The 23690-nt window shown below is 25.8% G+C and overlaps 1 protein-coding gene across 1 annotated transcript in view; it reads left to right on the forward strand.

Annotated features, from left to right (window-relative positions):
• Window positions 1-22964: 22964 nt before the first annotated feature.
• LOC135927915 (uncharacterized protein K03H1.5-like) overlaps window positions 22965-23690 on the forward strand; it is an 89414-nt gene continuing 88688 nt past the window's right edge. Inside the window, exon 1 of the mRNA XM_065464182.1 lies at window positions 22965-23195. Within this exon, the coding sequence (XP_065320254.1) occupies window positions 22995-23195 (201 nt within the window). The 5' untranslated portion in view covers window positions 22965-22994. The remainder of the gene's footprint in view (window positions 23196-23690) is intronic.

Genomic DNA, 23690 nt, shown 5'->3' on the forward strand with positions numbered 1-23690 from the left:
ATATAAATAAATTACGTTTAGAATGTTAGCCTTTTCCTTCTGAAAGTTTTCGCGACAAAAAATATATTTATCATACCGGAAGCGTAAAATAATACATCCAAGCATTTTTGGATAAGAAATTTAATTCTGAGTTTAATGATATAAAAATATTTAAAATAATGTTAGCCTTTTCCTTCTGAATGTTTTAGCGACAAAAAATATATTTATCATACCAGAAGCGTAAAATAATACATCCAAGCATTTTATAAGAAATTTAATTCTGAGTTTAATGATATAAAAATACTTAAAATTACGTTTAGAATGTTAGCCTTTTCCTTCTGAATGTTTTAGCGACATTAAATATATTTATCATACCAGAAGCGTAAAATAATACATCCAAGCATTTTTGGATAAGAAATTTAATTCTGATTATAATGATATAAAAATATTTAAAATTACGTGTAAAATGTTAGCCTTTATTTTATAAGAAATTTAATTCTGAGTTTAATGATATAAAAATACTTAAAATTACGTTTAGAATGTTAGCCTTTTCCTTCTGAATGTTTTAGCGACATTAAATATATTTATCATACCAGAAGCGTAAAATAATACATCCAAGCATTTTTGGATAAGAAATTTAATTCTGATTATAATGATATAAAAATATTTAAAATTACGTGTAAAATGTTAGCCTTTTCCTTCTGAATGTTTAAGCGACAAAAAATATATTTATCATACCAGAAGCGTAAAATAATACATCCAAGCATTTTTGGATAAGAAATTTAATTCTGAGTATAATGATATAAAAATATTTAAAATTACGTTTAAAATGTTAGCCTTTTCCTTCTGAAAGTTTTCGCGACAAAAAATATATTTATCATACCAGAAGCGTAAAATAATACATCCAAGCATTTTTGGATAAGAAATTTAATTCTGAGTTTAATGATATATAAATAAATTACGTTTAGAATGTTAGCCTTTTCCTTCTGAAAGTTTTCGCGACAAAAAATATATTTATCATACCGGAAGCGTAAAATAATACATCCAAGCATTTTTGGATAAGAAATTTAATTCTGAGTTTAATGATATAAAAATATTTAAAATAATGTTAGCCTTTTCCTTCTGAATGTTTTAGCGACAAAAAATATATTTATCATACCAGAAGCGTAAAATAATACATCCAAGCATTTTATAAGAAATTTAATTCTGAGTTTAATGATATAAAAATACTTAAAATTACGTTTAGAATGTTAGCCTTTTCCTTCTGAATGTTTTAGCGACATTAAATATATTTATCATACCAGAAGCGTAAAATAATACATCCAAGCATTTTTGGATAAGAAATTTAATTCTGAGTTATAATGATATAAAAATATTTAAAATTACGTGTAAAATGTTAGCCTTTTCCTTCTGAATGTTTAAGCGACAAAAAATATATTTATCATACCAGAAGCGTAAAATAATACATCCAAGCATTTTTGGATAAGAAATTTAATTCTGAGTATAATGATATAAAAATATTTAAAATTACGTTTAAAATGTTAGCCTTTTCCTTCTGAAAGTTTTCGCGACAAAAAATATATTTATCATACCAGAAGCGTAAAATAATACATCCAAGCATTTTTGGATAAGAAATTTAATTCTGAGTTTAATGATATATAAATAAATTACGTTTAGAATGTTAGCCTTTTCCTTCTGAAAGTTTTCGCGACAAAAAATATATTTATCATACCGGAAGCGTAAAATAATACATCCAAGCATTTTTGGATAAGAAATTTAATTCTGAGTTTAATGATATAAAAATATTTAAAATAATGTTAGCCTTTTCCTTCTGAATGTTTTAGCGACAAAAAATATATTTATCATACCAGAAGCGTAAAATAATACATCCAAGCATTTTATAAGAAATTTAATTCTGAGTTTAATGATATAAAAATACTTAAAATTACGTTTAGAATGTTAGCCTTTTCCTTCTGAATGTTTTAGCGACATTAAATATATTTATCATACCAGAAGCGTAAAATAATACATCCAAGCATTTTTGGATAAGAAATTTAATTCTGATTATAATGATATAAAAATATTTAAAATTACGTGTAAAATGTTAGCCTTTTCCTTCTGAATGTTTAAGCGACAAAAAATATATTTATCATACCAGAAGCGTAAAATAATACATCCAAGCATTTTTGGATAAGAAATTTAATTCTGAGTATAATGATATAAAAATATTTAAAATTACGTGTAAAATGTTAGCCTTTTCCTTCTGAATGTTTAAGCGACAAAAAATATATTTATCATACCAGAAGCGTAAAATAATACATCCAAGCATTTTTATATAAGAAATTTAGTTCTGAGTTTAATGATATATAAATAAATTACGTTTAGAATGTTAGCCTTTTCCTTCTGAAAGTTTTCGCGACAAAAAATATATTTATCATACCGGAAGCGTAAAATAATACATCCAAGCATTTTTGGATATGAAATTTAATTCTGAGTTTAATGATATAAAAATATTTAAAATTACGTTTATAATGTTAGCCTTTTCCTTCTGAATGTTTTAGCGACATTAAATATATTTATCATACCAGAAGCGTAAAATAATACATCCAAGCATTTTTGGATAAGAAATTTAATTCTGAGTTTAATGATATATAAATAAATTACGTTTAGAATGTTAGCCTTTTCCTTCTGAAAGTTTTCGCGACAAAAAATATATTTATCATACCAGAAGCGTAAAATAATACATCCAAGCATTTTTGGATAAGAAATTTAATTCTGAGTTTAATTATATAAAAATATTTAAAATTACGTTTAAAATGTTAGCCTTTTCCTTCTGAAAGTTTTCGCGACAAAAAATATATTTATCATACCAGAAGCGTAAAATAATACATCCAAGCATTTTTGGATAAGAAATTTAATTCTGAGTTTAATGATATATAAATAAATTACGTTTAGAATGTTAGCCTTTTCCTTCTGAAAGTTTTCGCGACAAAAAATATATTTATCATACCGGAAGCGTAAAATAATACATCCAAGCATTTTTGGATAAGAAATTTAATTCTGAGTTTAATGATATAAAAATATTTAAAATAATGTTAGCCTTTTCCTTCTGAATGTTTTAGCGACAAAAAATATATTTATCATACCAGAAGCGTAAAATAATACATCCAAGCATTTTTTAAGAAATTTAATTCTGAGTTTAATGATATAAAAATACTTAAAATTACGTTTAGAATGTTAGCCTTTTCCTTCTGAATGTTTTAGCGACATTAAATATATTTATCATACCAGAAGCGTAAAATAATACATCCAAGCATTTTTGGATAAGAAATTTAATTCTGAGTTTAATGATATAAAAATATTTAAAATAATGTTAGCCTTTTCCTTCTGAATGTTTTAGCGACAAAAAATATATTTATCATACCAGAAGCGTAAAATAATACATCCAAGCATTTTATAAGAAATTTAATTCTGAGTTTAATGATATAAAAATACTTAAAATTACGTTTAGAATGTTAGCCTTTTCCTTCTGAATGTTTTAGCGACATTAAATATATTTATCATACCAGAAGCGTAAAATAATACATCCAAGCATTTTTGGATAAGAAATTTAATTCTGATTATAATGATATAAAAATATTTAAAATTACGTGTAAAATGTTAGCCTTTTCCTTCTGAATGTTTAAGCGACAAAAAATATATTTATCATACCAGAAGCGTAAAATAATACATCCAAGCATTTTTGGATAAGAAATTTAATTCTGAGTATAATGATATAAAAATATTTAAAATTACGTGTAAAATGTTAGCCTTTTCCTTCTGAATGTTTAAGCGACAAAAAATATATTTATCATACCAGAAGCGTAAAATAATACATCCAAGCATTTTTATATGAGAAATTTAGTTCTGAGTTTAATGATATATAAATAAATTACGTTTAGAATGTTAGCCTTTTCCTTCTGAAAGTTTTCGCGACAAAAAATATATTTATCATACCGGAAGCGTAAAATAATACATCCAAGCATTTTTGGATATGAAATTTAATTCTGAGTTTAATGATATAAAAATATTTAAAATTACGTTTATAATGTTAGCCTTTTCCTTCTGAATGTTTTAGCGACATTAAATATATTTATCATACCAGAAGCGTAAAATAATACATCCAAGCATTTTTGGATAAGAAATTTAATTCTGAGTTTAATGATATAAAAATACTTAAAATTACGTTTAGAATGTTAGCCTTTTCCTTCTGAATGTTTTAGCGACATTAAATATATTTATCATACCAGAAGCGTAAAATAATACATCCAAGCATTTTTGGATAAGAAATTTAATTCTGATTATAATGATATAAAAATATTTAAAATTACGTGTAAAATGTTAGCCTTTTCCTTCTGAATGTTTAAGCGACAAAAAATATATTTATCATACCAGAAGCGTAAAATAATACATCCAAGCATTTTATAAGAAATTTAATTCTGAGTTTAATGATATAAAAATATTTAAAATTACGTTTAGAATGTTAGCCTTTTATTTCTGAAAGTTTTCGCGACAAAAAATATATTTATCATACCGGAAGCGTAAAATAATACATCCAAGCATTTTTGGATAAGAAATTTAATTCTGAGTATAATGATATAAAAATATTTAAAATTACGTGTAAAATGTTAGCCTTTTCCTTCTGAATGTTTAAGCGACAAAAAATATATTTATCATACCAGAAGCGTAATCCAAGCATTTTTATATAAGAAATTTAATTCTGAGTTTAATGATATAAAAATACTTAAAATTACGTTTAGAATGTTAGCCTTTTCCTTCTGAAAGTTTTCCGACAAAAAAATATATTTATCATACCGGAAGCGTAAAATAATACATCCAAGCATTTTTGGATATGAAATTTAATTCTGAGTTTAATGATATAAAAATATTTAAAATTACGTTTAAAATGTTAGCCTTTTCCTTCTGAAAGTTTTCGCGACAATAAAATATATTTATCATATCGGGAAGCGTAAAATAATACATCTAAGCATATTTGGATAGGAAATTTAAATCTGAGTTTAATGATATAAAAATACTTAAAATTACATTTAGATTTTTAGTCTTTTCCTTCTGAAAGTTTTCGCGACAAAAAATATATTTATCATACCGGAAGCGTAAAATAATACATCCAAGCATTTTTGGATAAGAAATTTAATTCTGAGTTTAATGATATAAAAATATATAAAATTACGTTTAAAATGTTAGCCTTTTCCTTCTGAATGTTTTAGCGACAAAAAATATATTTATCATACCAGAAGCGTAAAATAATACATCCAAGCATTTTTATATAAGAAATTTAATTCTGAGTTTAATGATATAAAAATATTTAAAATTACGTTTAAAATGTTAGCCTTTTCCTTCTGAATGTTTTAGCGACAAAAAATATATTTATCATACCGGAAGCGTAAAATAATACATCCAAGCATTTTTGGATAAGAAATTTAATTCTGAGTTTAATGATATAAAAATATTTAAAATTACGTTTAAAATGTTAGCCTTTTCCTTCTGAATGTTTTAGCGACAAAAAATATATTTATCATACCGGAAGCGTAAAATAATACATCCAAGCATTTTTGGATAAGAAATTTAATTCTGAGTTTAATGATATAAAAATATTTAAAATTACGTTTAAAATGTTAGCCTTTTCCTTCTGAAAGTTTTCGCGACAATAAAATATATTTATCATATCGGGAAGCGTAAAATAATACATCTAAGCATATTTGGATAGGAAATTTAAATCTGAGTTTAATGATATAAAAATACTTAAAATTACGTTTAGATTGTTAGTCTTTTCCTTCTGAAAGTTTTCGCGACAAAAAATATATTTATCATACCGGAAGCGTAAAATAATACATCCAAGCATTTTTGGATAAGAAATTTAATTCTGAGTTTAATGATATAAAAATATTTAAAATTACGTTAAAAATGTTAGCCTTTTCCTTCTGAAAGTTTTCGCGACAAAAAAATATATTTATAATACCGGAAGCGTAAAATAATACATCCAAGCATTTTTGGATAAGAAATTTAATTCTGAGTTTAATGATATAAAAATATTTAAAATTACGTTTAAAATGTTAGCCTTTTCCTTGTGAATGTTTTAGCTTCAAAAAATATATTTATCATACCGGAAGCGTAAAATAATACATCCAAGCATTTTTGGATAAGAAATTTAATTCTGAGTTTTATGATATATAAATATTTAAAATTACGTTTAAATGTTAGCCTTTTCCTTCTGAATGTTTTCGCGATAAAAAATATATTTATCATATCGGGAAGCGTAAAATAATACATCTAAGCATATTTGGATAGGAAATTTAAATCTGAGTTTAATGATATAAAAATACTTAAAATTACGTTTAGATTGTTAGCCTTTTCCTTCTGAAAGTTTTCGCGACAAAAAATATATTTATAATACCGGAAGCGTAAAATAATACATCTAAGCATATTTGGATAGTAAATTTAATTCTGAGTTTAATGATATAAAAATACTTAAAATTACGTTTAGAATGTTAGCCTTTTATTTCTGAAAGTTTTCGCGACAAAAAAATATATTTATAATACCGGAAGCGTAAAATAATACATCCAAGCATTTTTGGATAAGAAATTTAATTCTGAGTTTTATGATATATAAATATTTAAAATTACGTTTAAATGTTAGCCTTTTCCTTCTGAATGTTTTCGCGATAAAAAATATATTTATCATATCGGGAAGCGTAAAATAATACATCTAAGCATATTTGGAGAGGAAATTTAAATCTGAGTTTAATGATATAAAAATACTTAAAATTACGTTTAGATTGTTACCCTTTTCCTTCTGAAAGTTTTCGCGACAAAAAAATATATTTATAATACCGGAAGCGTAAAATAATACATCTAAGCATATTTGGATAGTAAATTTAATTCTGAGTTTAATGATATAAAAATACTTAAAATTACGTTTAGAATGTTAGCCTTTTCCTTAGGAAATCTTTAAAAATATATATGTACGACTACATTTTTTTTATCTTAATTTTTTAAAAACCACTTTATAAAATTATATATTTTGAGAATATAAAGACAAGAGATTTTATAAAAAACGAATGACACGTTTCGGAGTTAATAAGATTTCAAAACGCGACGTTTTTTAGCCGCCCGGTATATAATCAAAATTTTTGATCTCATTATCAACTTTCTTCCAATAGTAGGAATAGGGCTAGTAGTCGTTTTTGTCAATAACATCATAAGCTTGACAATTTATAATTGAATTTATTAAATACCATGAGATAGCCCAACAAACACTTAACTTAAGTTATACATTAATAAATATTTTTAATATTTTATATTTTAAGATTGATTCTAGTATACTTTTATTAATATTTAGCTATTTTTTACAGTACAGACAAAATTGAATTTAACATATTTCAATGTCATAATTAGTAATAAAATAAATAATATAAATGTCGTAAATTAATATACCTGTGTTCTTCGGTCTGCATTTTTTAGCTCTGATTATTTAAAGCCCTGCCCTAAATTTTCAAATTTCGTTATTTTGAATTTTCTCTGTATTTTATAAATTGTTTTATACGGAATTTAAGATAAGTATATAATATTAAAGCATAATTAAAATGTTTTTCACTATAATATTAAACGGCATAAAAATATGGATTTGTGGCCTTCTGTCTCTCTTAAAGTTGAAATTGTTTTAAACCGTATTATGAATAATAAACCAATTTGCTCAGTGAGATTTAGAAATAAAATAGACAGGATATGAAATTAAAAAATCTTCTTTTCCCATTTCAGAAAGTCTCATAATCATTATGTTTAAAAATATTTATTGTAGGCATTCCCTTTCAGGCAGAATAATATGATTTGAAAATAACTTACAAAATATTAAATTTGAACTAAATTCACATATCATCTCTATTAAAACCACCAAAATATATAATTAAATATATTTTTGATCATTTTAAGATTTATATTTGAAACAGGAGTTGGCATTTATTATTTTTAAATTTAACAATGTTTAAATTTAAAAAAGATAAAATTTTATGTTTTAAAGCTATAAAATTAATAATTTTGACGATTACAAAAGATTTAATAAGATAGAGGTCTCAATCCAATGTTCCCCTTCATCTAATCTTATTTAAAAAAATTTAAAAATTATCAACATATTTTTTTAGCGCTGGAAAGGGTTAATCATATCAGTAACTAGGGGCTAGTAGAATTAGGTCGAATTAATTATATTATGCTTAAAAATATGATATAATAAGTATTCATTGGCTATTATAGCTTTAAATACTATTTTTTTCCCTTTAACTTTAACCTTTTCTGGTGGTTGATAATCAAAAGAATTAGAAAAAAAAAATTCATTAAAACTTAAACATTTTTTAAAATATAATATCACATTTTGAAATTTTTTATGAATTATTTATATACAAATGGTGTATTATTGATAATAACAATTATCCTTTAGGAGATTTAATAAACCAATATAATCTACAAGCCTGGGGTTTGGGGCTTGTTGGGGCAAAAATTAACTTTTACTAGAATCAATCTTAAAATATAAAATATTAATTAATAGGGTCTTTTGTAAAAAACGACTTAATCTAATTGTTAAAAAAATTGAGTATACCAAATTCCACATATTTTTTAATAAAATACGAACTTCATAAATAACAAGTGACGTGTTTTAGAGGTAAATAATTTTAAAACGCTACTTTAAATAAATATAGACAATTAAGCTGGTTCTCTGGTTTTTTGGAACTTAATAAATGGGTTAAATATAATTTTGTCAAATATAAATCACTATTGCATTGTGATAATGTTAGTTGTAATGCATTCGCGATATTGCATTCGCTATGATGCATTCGCGATAATGCATTCGCTATAATGTACTCGCTCTAATACATTCGCTATGATACATTCGCGATAATATATTAACTATAACATAAAAACAAAATATTTTAAATTTTATAAAGTGGCTTTTAGAAAATTAAGATAAAAAAATGTAGTCGGACATATATATTTTTAAAGATTTCTTCAAATTCATAAACTATAACATTAAATATTTTGGCATTATTAAACAAATCTCATTATTAAATACCACTAACAATATAAACATACGATAATTTTTTAAATTATGTATTTTATCAAAGATCTGATAATGATAAAATTTTGACATGAGAAGAAAAATTGGAATCAAGTTTAATTCCTGAGTGGAATATTAATCCAGTTCACCAAAACCCCATGGTTATCATATAACTCATCAAGCTCCTTTTGTTTTTCAACTAAGATTTTATCAAGCAAAACCATAGATTCGTAATACGAATTCCACTAGAATTTATCAGATACCTATCCAATTTCTTGATGTTACCTGCCATATTGGTAGACATTTTTTGTTTATTCCACAAAGTAAGAGACTTTTGGAAAGAACTTTGTGATATTATTTTATGTTATCATCAAAAGCTAAAAAATTTCTGATGCCCATAATTAGGGGAGACGGGTGTTATAATGAAACCAGGGTTATAGTGAGAGTGGCTTTATTTTCTAGAGTATTAAACTCTAAAAGATAATTTTTTACCAAAACTATATACTTATATATTGCATATGCGGCTATAATTTTTATTTCTATCGGACCGCTTGAAAAATTTTTATAATGCTTTATATCATTCGTACCTTCAAAAGTAACTTTTTACACTTTTACTATTTTTCAAAAATAAAGATTAATATACAATTTTACCACACAAAAATCATCTTATATAAAAGAAAAAATCCTATTTTATAGAATAACAATTTACCCGAACAAAATTGATAATATAAATACTTCAAAATATGATCTTAATCAAAGTGGTGCTACTGGGGCTATTTTTATGGGGTTAGGTCGAACCTTTTTTTTTGCTATTTTTTAAAAATTTGACATGCAAAAAAAGCCAAGGAGAGACCAACTAAAAGAAAAAAAATCGAAAAATTTTATTATATGATAAATAATTGTTTGGTATACAAATAAATTATATCAAGCATAACAATCAACACTGCTTTCAATGTCAGTTATTAGTTACATGGCTTTGCAATTTTATTGTTTTTTTATTTGCAAAGATTGTGAATGTTTTAAATGATTTTATATAACACTTTTATGTTTTAAACCATTAAATATATCCTAATAAAAAAATATATAACTTTTATATATGGAAAATTAAGCAGAGTTTATAATAGCCTCGACCAAGGGCTTGTTCGTCCCCTGGTAGGGTTCACTCGGTTACCAAAAAAAATTCCAGGAAAAATGATATTTTGAAAAAATTATTAGAGATGTATTTTTGAAATTTTAACATATCATAAAACTAATAGAGCTGAATAAAATGAGATATTTTTTATTAAAAATGATAAAGTACTTATAATTTTCTTAAGGTTTGCCTTTAGGGTTCGCCATTACCTCGTTCTCCCCCCTACAAGTTTTCAATAAATTAAAAAGAAAAAACTTGATGTTTTATATTTAAAAGGATTAGATGAAAAAGAGAAATCTATTTTATTACTTAGAATCTTTTTTATATATTTTAAGTCAAAAAAAAGAAAAGCCTTAGCCTTAATTTCAATAAAAAAATGTTTTTAGAGCCAATCCCTATTTTAACTTAATTTTCAGATTCAACTAAGTCAGTCGAAAAGTCGATAAATATAAAATTGTAACTTTCATGAAACTCCATTCGCGATATGATAATGCATTCGCTATAATGCATTCGCGATAATTCATTCGCTATAATGCATTCGCTATAATGCATTCACTATAATGCATTCGCTATAATGCATTCGCTATAATGGATTCGCTATAATGCATTCGCTATAAAGCATTCGGTATAATGTATTCGCGATAATTCATTCGCTATAATACATTCGCTATAATGCATTCGCGGTAATATATTCGCGATAATGCATTCGCGATAATTCATTCGCTGTAATGTATTCGCTATAATACATTCGCGATAACATTTTCGCGGTATTACATTCGCGCTAATACATTCGCTATAATATTTTAGCTTTATTATATTCGCTATAATGCATTCGCGATAATGCATTCGCTATATTATATTCGCGATAATGCATTCGCTGTAATGCATTCGCTATAATATCTTTTCGCGGTAATCGACATTCGCGATAATACATTTCGCGCTAAAATTTTCGCGGTATTGACATGTAACCATTTATTTATTTCTTTTGTTTTTTTAATGTTCATATTTTTTTTATTTTAATACAAAATTCGTAAAATTATAAACATACTTTGACATGCGCGTACGCAGGAATTTGGTGTGGGGGGGGGGGGGGGGGGGGTGGGATAATTATCTAAAAATATCAAGCATAAATTTATTAGGACTAATAACTATTTCTAATATACAAATTTAAATTAATATGAATTATAAAAAATTAAATATATAAACCGGTATATAAAAATAAATTTGAATTAAAAAATATTAAACGGATATAACCGGCGGCATATAAATACTTTAAATAAATCTGAATTATAAAATATTAAGTGGATATAATCAGGATAATGACTATAAAGTAAATAACCCATAATAGAAATTTAAATTTTTTTGAGCCTTTAAAATTTATATATTAAGTATAAAAAATTTAAATGTTGGAAATATGAATAATTATATTTTTTATGTAAAAGAAAAATATATAAGACATTAAAAAATAATTGCACAAAAAATATTATAGAAACATTATATTTTTATAATGTAAAATCCAATCTTCTTTAGGGTGCTTGGCGTCAAATGCCTATGAATATTCAAAAGGGCCAGACCATTCAATCTACTTTCAGAAGTTGTACTTCTTAGATACGTTTTTAATCTACTTAAAGAAGAGAATGTTCTCTAATTAGTTGCAGTACTAATGGGAAGAGTTGCTAATATATATAATAATTTCAATATATTGGGAAAATAATCTCAAAGATGTTTGAAATGATGCAAAGCATCCATAGCATTTTTTGGGACTATATCAACCATAGTTAATCTTTTATACCATAGTTGGCATTCAGCTAATAAAGCATCATGAGATATATTAACGTCTTCAATATAAAAATCTGCCAAATATTTTATTCTTTTTCTATCACCATCTGAAAAAGGTTCAGAGGGCTTTTGTGGAAGTGATATCTGCAGATTGGTAAGCTTAACTAGATTTCTGCCAGCATATCGTAGTCCAAACAGGACACATATCTTACTGTCTCGGATGGAGTATGCTAGCCATAACCATCTAGTAAAATAGCTATTTTGAAATTTTAACTTTCGATTAGCACATAAAGTTTGGGGATATTGAAAATTGAGGGGTGGAATGTAAATCTATTATTAAATAAAATATTTATCACAGGTATCTTTAATATATACCTTTTTAAGAAGTATGTGTCTTTCTTCTAGGCTAATATTATCTTTATCTAAAAAATTGGTTATATATCATATGGATGATCATTGTACTCTAGTTTTGTATAAAGATTTTAGTTTTAAGTTTATGCCTAAATATTGAGATGTAAATTAAAATTATTTTTAAAAAAATTATTGCTGCACATTGTTGCAATCTCATTCTTTTACTAAATTAAATATCTAAAATTATTATTTATTAAATAATACCAGCTAAGTTATTATAAAACTGCCCAAATATATTTTTAGAATAACTAACCTTTAGATGACTCTATATCCTGACTCTCAATTATTCTTTTAACAATTCTTTCAATATTTGCTATTATGGGAGGGGTTTTAATTGCAAAAAATTTTTTAAATTAAAATTTTATTAAATTATTATACTACACTTTTTTGCTTTTTGGTATGATTTTCACTATCTTCAGTGTTTTTTTAAAAAAAGTCTAATATCCATAACTAGAAATTTGAAAATGGTGAAAAAATATAATACCGGGAAATTTAAAAATAATAGATAAATATTACGCCAAGGAAAACTTGAAAATGAAATTAATTGATAAAATAAATTAGTAAATGAAAAAGGTAATAATATAAAAATTTAAAAAGAACGAGATATGAATAAATATAATAAAATATAAATGAATATAAACAATAATATTTTTGAAAAATATATCCGGCATCTGCATTTTTTGGCTTTGAGGGGGGGGCCGCTGCGCACGCCAATGTACTCTGATAATTTAAATGAAGATAGTATAATATTGATTTAATTTAAAATTTATATAATATTAATAATTTAAGTAAACGATAATTTGAAATTCTTCATCTAAAAAGGAGCATTGACTTTGCTTTGTGTTGTATATGCAAATTAGAATGTTAATTTTGGAAGTTATTATTCATAAATAAATTATTTTTGGGTAATTCTGTTATGTAATGATCTTAAATTTAACATAATATTATTTTATAAATTTTCATATATTTAAATTAATTGTAAAACAATTATGATATATATATCGCGTTAAAAGTGAGATTCGAGACATAAATGATTATTAATTTTTTAAAATATAACTTGGATTCCTGATCGAATAAAATATAGTCGTAAAGTTTTTTATTCTTGATTATATTATATATTGGGTTATCATAATTTATATATATTTATTTCTTTCTTATTTAGATTCCAATAATAATAAAATTCTAATCGCGAGTGTTAGTTAACATCGATAATAATATAATCAACTTCTATATACAATTTCAATTCAAGCTTGCAGCCAACTGCAGCAAGTGGTGCCGAAACAAAAAGAAAAATCGAACCCTATACCTTAGATCTGCAATCTAACCATTACATAATATTTCGTGGAACAAAAGCGTTAAGAAGATTTTTTCTAAATTATACCAGGATAATTAAGGTAATAAAAAAAATAATAATAATAAAAAATATATATATAAATTTTTGATAATTTCGGCTTTCTTATTGATGTTATATAAATTTTGGATCTTAGTATTGGTGTTATTCGTATGTTTTTATTTATTTAATTGTTTAAGATTAGTTAAAATTATTTTAATCAAGGGGTTATTGAGTACACTTTAATGTATATTACGCAAATAAATTTATTAAGTTTAATACTTGAAAATATAAGTATAATTATATTTTTGTTGCTAATTTTAAGTTTCACGTTAGGTTTAATTATAGGAAGAAATACGACTTACGTTAAGATAGAGATTAAAGAGTTATAAAATATTAAGAATATATTAAAAGAGGAAGATAAGAAAAGAAATATAAACAACTTCATACGAACGGATAATTACAGACAGATAAGTTGCTATAGCTGTGATCAGCCAGGCCATATGTCGCGTGATTGTGATTTAACAAAAGATTTGAAATGCGCGAGATGTGGCAGGAATGGCCATTTAGCTATAAGATGTAGATTAAACAATATAATTGTGAGATGTAATATTTGTGGCCAGGATGGACACACTCAAGAAAAATGTAACAAATGACTAAGAAAGAAATATTTTGATAATGAATTTAATAATTTTTTTAATGTTGATAATTTAGTAGAAAATAAGAATTAATATTTTAATTTTAATAATGAATTTGATAATAATAGTTTTTCTAATTTTAGTTCAGGTAAAATTAAGCATTTTAATTTTAATGATAGATTAGATAATTATAATAATTTTGTTAATGTTAATAATTGTAGTAAAAATAAGTATTTTAATTTTAATAATGATAATTTGGATAATGTTGATAATGCTAGTGCAAGTAAGAATAATTACTGTAATAAGAACGATAAATTTTGCGATGATAAAAAGTGTTAACGTTGATAATTATAATTCAAGCGATATTAATAGAAGTGATATAAAAATAAAAAGTAGAGATTTTGAAATATATAGAATTAAAGAGGCAACTTGTGTAGACGTACTAAAAATGGAATTAGAGAATTTTTTAATGAAGAATAGATGCCCTAGAGTAAAGATAAACATGGATGAAGCAGAAATTTGTTTTTTATTAGATACAGGAGCAGAAATTAGTTTGATAAGTATAAAGGATTTTATGAGATTTTGGCCTGAGAAAGAATTTGTTACAAAAAAGATAAGAGCCAAACAATTGGATGGTAGCATGGTGAAAATTTTAGGGTATTATAGGGTAAGGTTACCAGGAGTTAATAAAAGTATAAATTTGTGGATAACTACGTTGAAGATTGAACCAATTTTAGGATGGTATGATATAAGAACGTTAGGTCCAGTTTTAGGATGGTATGATATAAGAACGTTAGGTCCAGTTTATAATTGGTGGAAATTTTTCGATACGATCCCTGTAAGTAATGATGAAGATAGTGAAATGATAGATTTCGAGAAAATTAAGTTACCTAGTATAGAAGATAAACAAGAATTAGTTCTCGATAAACTTAGAAATCGAACAACAGAATTTATTGATAATAGTGAAATAATAAGGAGTGATTTCGATAGATTTAAGTTACCTATTATAGAGGATAAACAAGAATTAGTTCTCGATAAACTTAGAAATCGAACACCAGAATTTTTGATTAAATATAGAGTCAAAGAGAATAAGATGTCAAGAGATATAAATTCTTTAGAGGTAACATTCGTCGAAATCAACAAACAGATAATTAAAAAGACAGTAGAACAGGAAGAGATTATCGAAAATAAATATAGCCATGAAATAAGTATGATTTTGGATCAGTACTTGGAGGTTTTTAAAGAAGAATTAGGGACTCTTAAAGATTCTGAAGTAGATATACGATTAGAACAAAATTATCGATCTAAATATTGCTACGCAAGAAGATTGCCGTTTTCTTGGATAGAAGATATAAATAAAGAATTAAACAAATGGTTAAAAGAAGGAGTTATAAAACCAATAGTGCATAGTGTATGGGCAACACCGTTAGTTCCCATAAGAAAACCGGATAATAGTTTAAGACTGTGTATAGACTATAGAGAATCAGTTAACCCGTGGGTAATAAACGAAAGATATCCATTACCTAGAATAGAGCAATTACTGGCTTATTTAAGAGGAGCAACAATTTTTTCAAAGATAGATTTTTCGAATGCTTACTTGCAAATAAAGGTGAGTGAGAGAACAAGTAAGATATTAACGATCACAACGCATAGAGGATTATTTGCTTTTTGTCGTTTACCATTTGGTTTGAAAGTATCGGCTCCAATATTTCAAAGAACAATGGCGGAGTTATTTCAGGGAATAAAGGGAATAATGTATTATTTAGACGATGTTTTGATATCTGGTAGAACAGAAGAAGAGCATAATGCTAGGTTAATTAAAGTGTTAAATATTATATTAGAAAATGGTTTAAAAGCTAATATGAAGAAGAGTGTTTTTGGAGCAAGAAAAATAAAATATTTAGGTCATATTATAAATGGAAATGAAATTACTCCAATTGCAAAGAATATAGATAAGATAATGAGTATGAGAGCCCCAAATAATAAAACAGAAGTACAGGCGTTTTTAGGAGCAACGAATTATTATCATCGGTTTGTGCAAAATTTTGCAGAAATCGCCACACCGTATGATTTATTAAAGAAAAATAAAAGGTTTGAATGGGGAGAAGCACAGGAGAAAAGTTTCGAAAAATTAAAAATAAAGATGGTAGAGAAGCCGATTTTAAATTGTTTCAATGAGGAATTAGATATGATATTAGCGGTTGATGCATCTAATGAAGGTATAGGAGGAGTTTTGTTACAGATGACCGATAATGTTGAGAAACCGATTTTATTTTTATCTAGACGGTTTAGTAGCACTGAGAAAAATTACTCCACGATCGAGAGAGAGGCGCTAGCTGTGAAATTCGGGCTAGAGAAGTGCAGAGAATATCTGATTGGAAGAAGGTTTATTTTATATACAGATCATAAGCCGTTGGTAGATTTATTCAAAAAAGAAAATAAAGAACTTATGATGTCACCTAGACTACAGAGATGGTTAATTTTAGTGGGTAATTTCGATTTTGAGATAAGTTTCAGAGCAGGTAAACAAAATTGTTTACCAGATATATTATCGAGATTGTTTAAAAAAGACAGTACAAACAAGGATACAGTAAGCAATAGTTTGGAATATATAGAAGAGGAGGAAAAATTAAATAATAATGTTATAAGAACCTTAAAAATAGATACAAGAGAAAGACCGATAACTTTTGAATTAGTAAAAGAGATATCCAAGGAAGATGAAGAATTATTAAGAATTAGAACTGGTTTAAAAGGAGATGCAGAATGGAAGAAGGAAGACCAAGCATTTAAGAATATTAGAAGCGAATTAAATATAGAAGACAATTGTTTATTGAGAGGATATAGATTAGTAATACCGAATAAGTTAATAAAAGAAACCTTAGGTGTAATACATTCAGGTCATCAAGGCATAGAGAGAATGAAAAATAAAGCAAGAGAATACGGTGGCCTAGAATGAATAAGGAAATAGAAGAATTAGCTAAGAGCTGTGAAACATGTAATATGTGTGCTAATGTACCGGCAAGGGATAAGGAAGATAAATGGCCAGAGACAAAGGTACCATGTGATAGAATACACATAGATTTTTTAGAATTCGAAAGGAAAAAATACTTTATTATGGTAGATGCTGGTTCAAAATGGATAGATTGTCAACAGGTATTTGGCTTATCTTCAAAAGTAGCGTTGAATAAGTTAAAAGATTTTGTAAGTAAATATGGATTAATAAGACATTAGTATCGGATGGTGGTCCAGCATTTAGAGGCAAGGCATTTGATAAGTTTTGTGATAGGTGGAAGATTGAACATGTATTATCTCCACCATATTATCCAAGAAGTAATGGACAAGCAGAACGAATGGTAGCTATAGTTAAAAATTGGTTAAAAAAAGAAAAATATGGAGAAGGAAAATGGTGGTTATTATTATTAGAATACAATAATACTAAGAATAGCAAGGAGAATTCGCCAGCAGAGATGTTTTTAGGTAGAAAAACAAGAACGGAATTAGATTTTTTGAAAGAAAAAATAAAGCCAAAAGATAATACATATGATGATAAAATTAAAGTTGGAAGTTTGGTATGGATTCTTCTGTTTGAGGGTCCAGTTAAATGGGGGAAATGTATAGTAGCAAGAATATAGGAAGAAAAAGAGTAGAAGTAGAAATTGAAGGACAAGAAGGTACATATACAAGACACCTGAAACAAATAAGGCGTAGAAGCTTAGAACATTAAAGAAATTTGAGAAATATACGAAGAATTAGAAGAAATAAATTGATGAAAGACATATTTATGAGAATCATAATTCTGATGAGACATATTTATGAGAATCATAATTTATAAAGAAATAAATTGATGTTAGACCTATTATGAGAATCATATTTTCTAAAGAAATGAAATTGATGATAAACATAGTAGGAGAATCATAATTTAAAGAAGGAATAAATGAATGTAATGGAAGGAATCATAAATTAGAAGGAAATAAAATGGATAATAGACCTAGATTTATATTTAATAAATGAATAAAAGGTAAGTGGAGAAAATAAATGAAATATAGATAATTAAGAGTTGAGGAATATATATATATATGTTTATAAAGTAATTTATTTAGATGGCATCATACGTCAGAGTAGGGAATAAGATCATAAAGATGGAGATAAGAGAAGTAGACGGATCGGAGGAATCCAATAGATGGATAGAGGCAGCTAGAAATGAGGCTCAACAAAGATATGGGGATTGGTTACAAGAAATGCCGAGAAGAACAAGATTTGATCTAAGGTTAGCACCTTATGGGATAACGAGGAGACTGGAATGTTGGGCTTGCGGGGGAGGACACAAGTTACGATATTGTCCAAGTGTAGAGTTGACAGCGAATAATAATACAAATTTACCGATGCGAAATATGGTAGAATCATCGAACACTACGGGGGCAAGGGAGATCTAAAGGAAGGAGGTGTTGTATATGCAAATTAGAATGTTAATTTTGGAAGTTATTATTCATAAATAAATTGTAGACGAAGATAATATTTTTTGGGTAATTTTGTTATGTAAATGATCTTAAATTTAACATAATATTATTTTATAAATTTTCATATATTTAAATTAATTGTAAAACAATTATGATATATATATCGCGTTAAAAGTGAGATTCGAGACATAAATGATTATTAATTTTTTAAAATATAATTTGGATTCCTGATCGAATAAAATATAGTGGTAAAGTTTTTTATTCTTGATTATATTATATATTGGGTTATCATAATTTATATATATTTATTTCTTTCTTATTTAGATTCCAATAATAATAATAATTCTAATCGCGAGTGTTAGTTAACATCGATAATAATATAATCAACTTCTATATACAATTTCAATTCAAGCTTGCAGCCAACTGCAACACTTTGGTGGCCACATCTTCTCGACTTCTGTACATCTTCATTCGTTTTTTTTTTATTGTCATTAATTTTTGATGTCTTTTATCGCTTGAGATCCAAGTTCCTTTTTAGGGCCAACGTTATAATTGGGAGTAAAATAACCTAAGCCTATCCTATGCACGGATGTTCAATAGGGTTTTGATTATTAAAAGCATATAGCTGAGATGATTGCACTTTATTATGTTTAAGGCGAACCTCTGACGTAGGTAGTATCCCTCGCTGGAATTCTCGGTCCTAGTAGAGATTCGGTGCCCCAGCTCTTAAAAAAAAGGCCAGAGCATGAGAGCTGAATGATGTAAAAGTTGTGGCGATTAATGGTTGGCAGGTAGCGACACCGAATATTTAGCGAGTTTATTTGCCTCGGCGTCCAGTAGAGCATACCTATTTTACTTGTAAATCAGGTATTCAAATTATATTATATATACTTGCTTTACGAAAAAATGTTATTCTAAATTACTCACTTTTTTAAAATGAGATATGTTATACAAAATAATTGACATGTCGGTCACCTTTTCATAAATATAAAACGAATAATATTTAATAAACTAGAAAAAAAGTCTATTTGGAGAATGAAATAAAAGGATGGATGCTCTATCCTTAATAATTTATCTGGCTTTGATCATAGGTGAAACAAGGTGGTGAGCACGTGAAAAGCCCTTATATGGTTAGATAGCGAAAGGCGCTTACTCCCGAACGTTATACAGTATATAATTAATAATAAATCTTTTGGGGCTAAAATCTCATCAGTAGAAATATCTTTGATTGAGAATTTATTCAAATTTAAAAAGTTAAATCAGCTCCGATTTCTATGGAAATATCATCTCTTATTATATTGTAAAACTAAAAATTTAAATATTTTACTAAATAATTATCGTGGATACCAAAGTCTTCTGTATAGTTTATTTTATAACCTTCACATCAAAATAAAGCTATAATATGACTACAAATTTGAATAAAAAGATATCTCATTCAAAACTGCCATTTAGTACCTGGGAACAAAATGAAATTCTAAAAAATAATAATTTATTAATTATAAAACTCCCGGGGTACCTATTATCCTGTCGCGCTGGGTGTCATAGAGCATTTATAGATTTTTAAGAAATTTTTGTATAAAAATATTAATTCTAAGTAAATAAATAAAAATAAATTGTCAAATATGTTAAATTTATTAGGTTCATCTTTATTATTAATATCACTCGGAAGAACTTGTTATCACTTAAACTAAATATATTTAAATATTATTTATTTTCATTAATTAAAAAAAATTAAATATTTGGATATGGGCTTAGGCCGGGTTTGGGAAATATTTTTGAAACTTATCATGGGCTTGGGCCAGACATGGGAATTTTTTTAACATTAGATATGGGCCGGGCCGAGCTTGGGCCTAAAATTTAAAACCCATGAATGTCTTTGATACGTACCCCGCCAAAATCGTCTTCACAATTAATTAATTAAAATTTAGTTTGAAGATATTAAATTATCATAAATATTCAATATTTTTTTTCTTGTTATTAATGGCAAATAAAAAAATATTGCAGCTTCAATTCTGTTTTTTATAATCGTAAATATTACTAAAATCTGAAATGTAATACATAATAGATTTTTATAGTAAAATCTTAATTATAATATAATTTTAATTAATATATTTTGTATTTTCTTGAGAAAATGTCTTTCAAAGTTTTCCTCTTGCAAAGAACTTCATCAAAACCATCCTTTGTTTAATAATCTTTCAACTGGATAACTGGCTGGGGTAAAGATATTATATTTTATGAAGAGTAAAGAGGTAATTAATAATGTATGTGAGTGCTATATGATCTCAAAAAAATTGTTAAATAATCAATATTATATTATTTATACATTATTTTTATTTTCTTCATAAAAAAATATAGAACACGAGATGTTCTCATTTTGTTATATGATTTTTTAAAAAAGTGTATGAGAATGAAGATAATATAAATAGATCCTGAGCTAACCCACTGATCAGTTAATTTTCATTATTGTTCTTTAAAATATGGCAGGAACATAAAGATGTAATCATTTAAAAAAAAATGAATTTTAATTTTTTAAAAATATATCCATTTATCTATTTAAAATTATAATTGATTTATTTTTTAATATGTAGCCAATTTTAGTAGAGCTACTTGAAAAAGGTAGCGGCGCTATTGGACCTATATATATATATATATATATGTTAGCGTCAATGTGTTTTTCCGGCAAGGTGTTATTTTTACAACTTTAAATCATTTTTTGAGTTCGTTTTAATAAATTTAAAAATCGAATTTTGCCAGAAATACATTCTATCATGTTTGTAATACCTATCTTATGAATTGTAGACAATTTTGCTGTTAACCTTTGAGTCATTTTTAATTTATATAAAAAATATATGAAAAATCGAATATAATTAAATTTAAAAGTTAATGAATAAATTGTGTGAAATTCATAGAGTAGGTATTCTAAACATGATGGAATACATTTCTGGTAAAATCAGATTTTTAAATTTTTAAAAACGCGTTCAAAAAATGATTTAAAGTTGAGAAAATAACACATTGCCGGAATACAGCTAACACATATATAAAAGTAGCCTCGCTACTAATAGCTACCCCAAAAACTGTAGCACGCCACTACTTTAACATCATTGTAAGAAAAAAGCAAGGAAGCTAATAAGTATAGACCTAGTATGGAGATATTTTATTTTTTATTTTTAAAGTTGAGAAAATAACACATTGCCGGAATACAGCTAACATATATATAAAACTAACCTCGCTACTAATAGCTACCCAAAAATTGTAGCACGCCACTACTTTAACATCATTGTAAGAAAAAAGCAAGGAAGCTAATAAGTATAGACCTAGTATGAAGATATTTTATTTTTTATTTATAATGATCCTTAAGGATGGTTTTTCCCTTAGGCACTTTAAGAATAAAGAAGATTCGATAAATAATTATGGTTCTTAACGCTAATTAATATAACCATGCACTGTCTTCCCAGGCAAAAGCATTAAGAAAAGAAATTGATTTTCTAAATGTATTTTAGCAATAAGGTACTTAATTATGAGTATAGACCCCCCCCCACCCCGGTAAAAACTAAAGTGAATGGGCAGGCGATAAAAATTCCCTAACCTCGGTAGTGATTTTATTTGATTATCTTTTTCACATGAATTAGCCTAGTCAAAAAAAATAAACATTCCATAACTTGCTTATAGATTAGATAAATAAATATGTTTTCATTTATTTTCTAATGATTATAATTTATTAGATAATTATTAGTTTTTAAAGAATACATTTAGAAAAATAAAATTATCATCTGTTTGATATGATTATTATTAATATTAACCAAAAATATTTAACACAATTCTCAGTATGTTTTTGTTATTTTTCCAAAGAGCAACAAGTAATTCCTTTCATGCTTCGCGCTTTTTAAAATATTATTAATTCGATATATTTAATTCAGCAGAATTTTAAGATTTTTTTAAAATTTATAAATAATTTGTTTTAAAAAACATAAATTTACCGAAATGTAATTAATTTTTTGTAAAATATTTATTGATTTTATTCAATTGACATTTATGCCTGATCGTTAATAAATATCAATTTTTAAACGCTAAACCACCATTTATTTGATATTCTATGTGTTAATAATTGATTGAATCCTCATATTTATTTTATTCTACATTTTTTTAACAAAATTTTATAATTATGAAAGAATTTATTGTCATTCTATTTCTGCTAATTCTGAGTAATTATTTTTCTAATTTTATCATCCACGCTGTAAAAATATATCCATATGGACCGGATAAAGGGGACGAAGTTTTAGACAAAGGGGACGACAGAAGCTCGCGGGAGATCAAGTCCTCTGTTCCGTTTCCTTTTTTTGACAAAATTTACCGCACCCTTTTCGTAAGAAATAATAAAAATATTGATAATTTATTTCTCTTCTTTTAATTATATATTTTTATAAAGTTATAGTATATTAATTATAATTTTAATATTCATTTAATAAATGTTTAATTCACATATTAAAAATAAAATTAATTATTTGAATATATTATTTAGATTTATACACACATATTTTTAGAAGTAGCTAGTTACTTTTGGCAGTTACATTTCAAAAAATATAACTAAGTTACTAGTTAAAATTTTTAAAATTTAACTAGTTACAGTTATTTTTTAGCAAAAATACAGGTAACTAGTTTCAAATAACTAGTTACTTTTAACTAGTTACTTTAACAACACTAGTATCATATCATAAGCTTCATAAACTCTCTACTTTTATGATACTTCCCTATTATTGGGATTCAATAAATAATCAGCAGTATGAGCACATGTATTAGAATCGTTTTTCTTTCATACAAAAATCTTTAATTTTTTTTCTTCAGGTAGAGAAAATATATA

The sequence above is a fragment of the Gordionus sp. m RMFG-2023 genome, chromosome 1 (assembly GCF_954871325.1).
Source record: "Gordionus sp. m RMFG-2023 chromosome 1, tfGorSpeb1-WG-v2, whole genome shotgun sequence".
NCBI classification, from domain to species: Eukaryota; Metazoa; Nematomorpha; class Gordioida; order Chordodea; family Parachordodidae; genus Gordionus; species Gordionus sp. m RMFG-2023.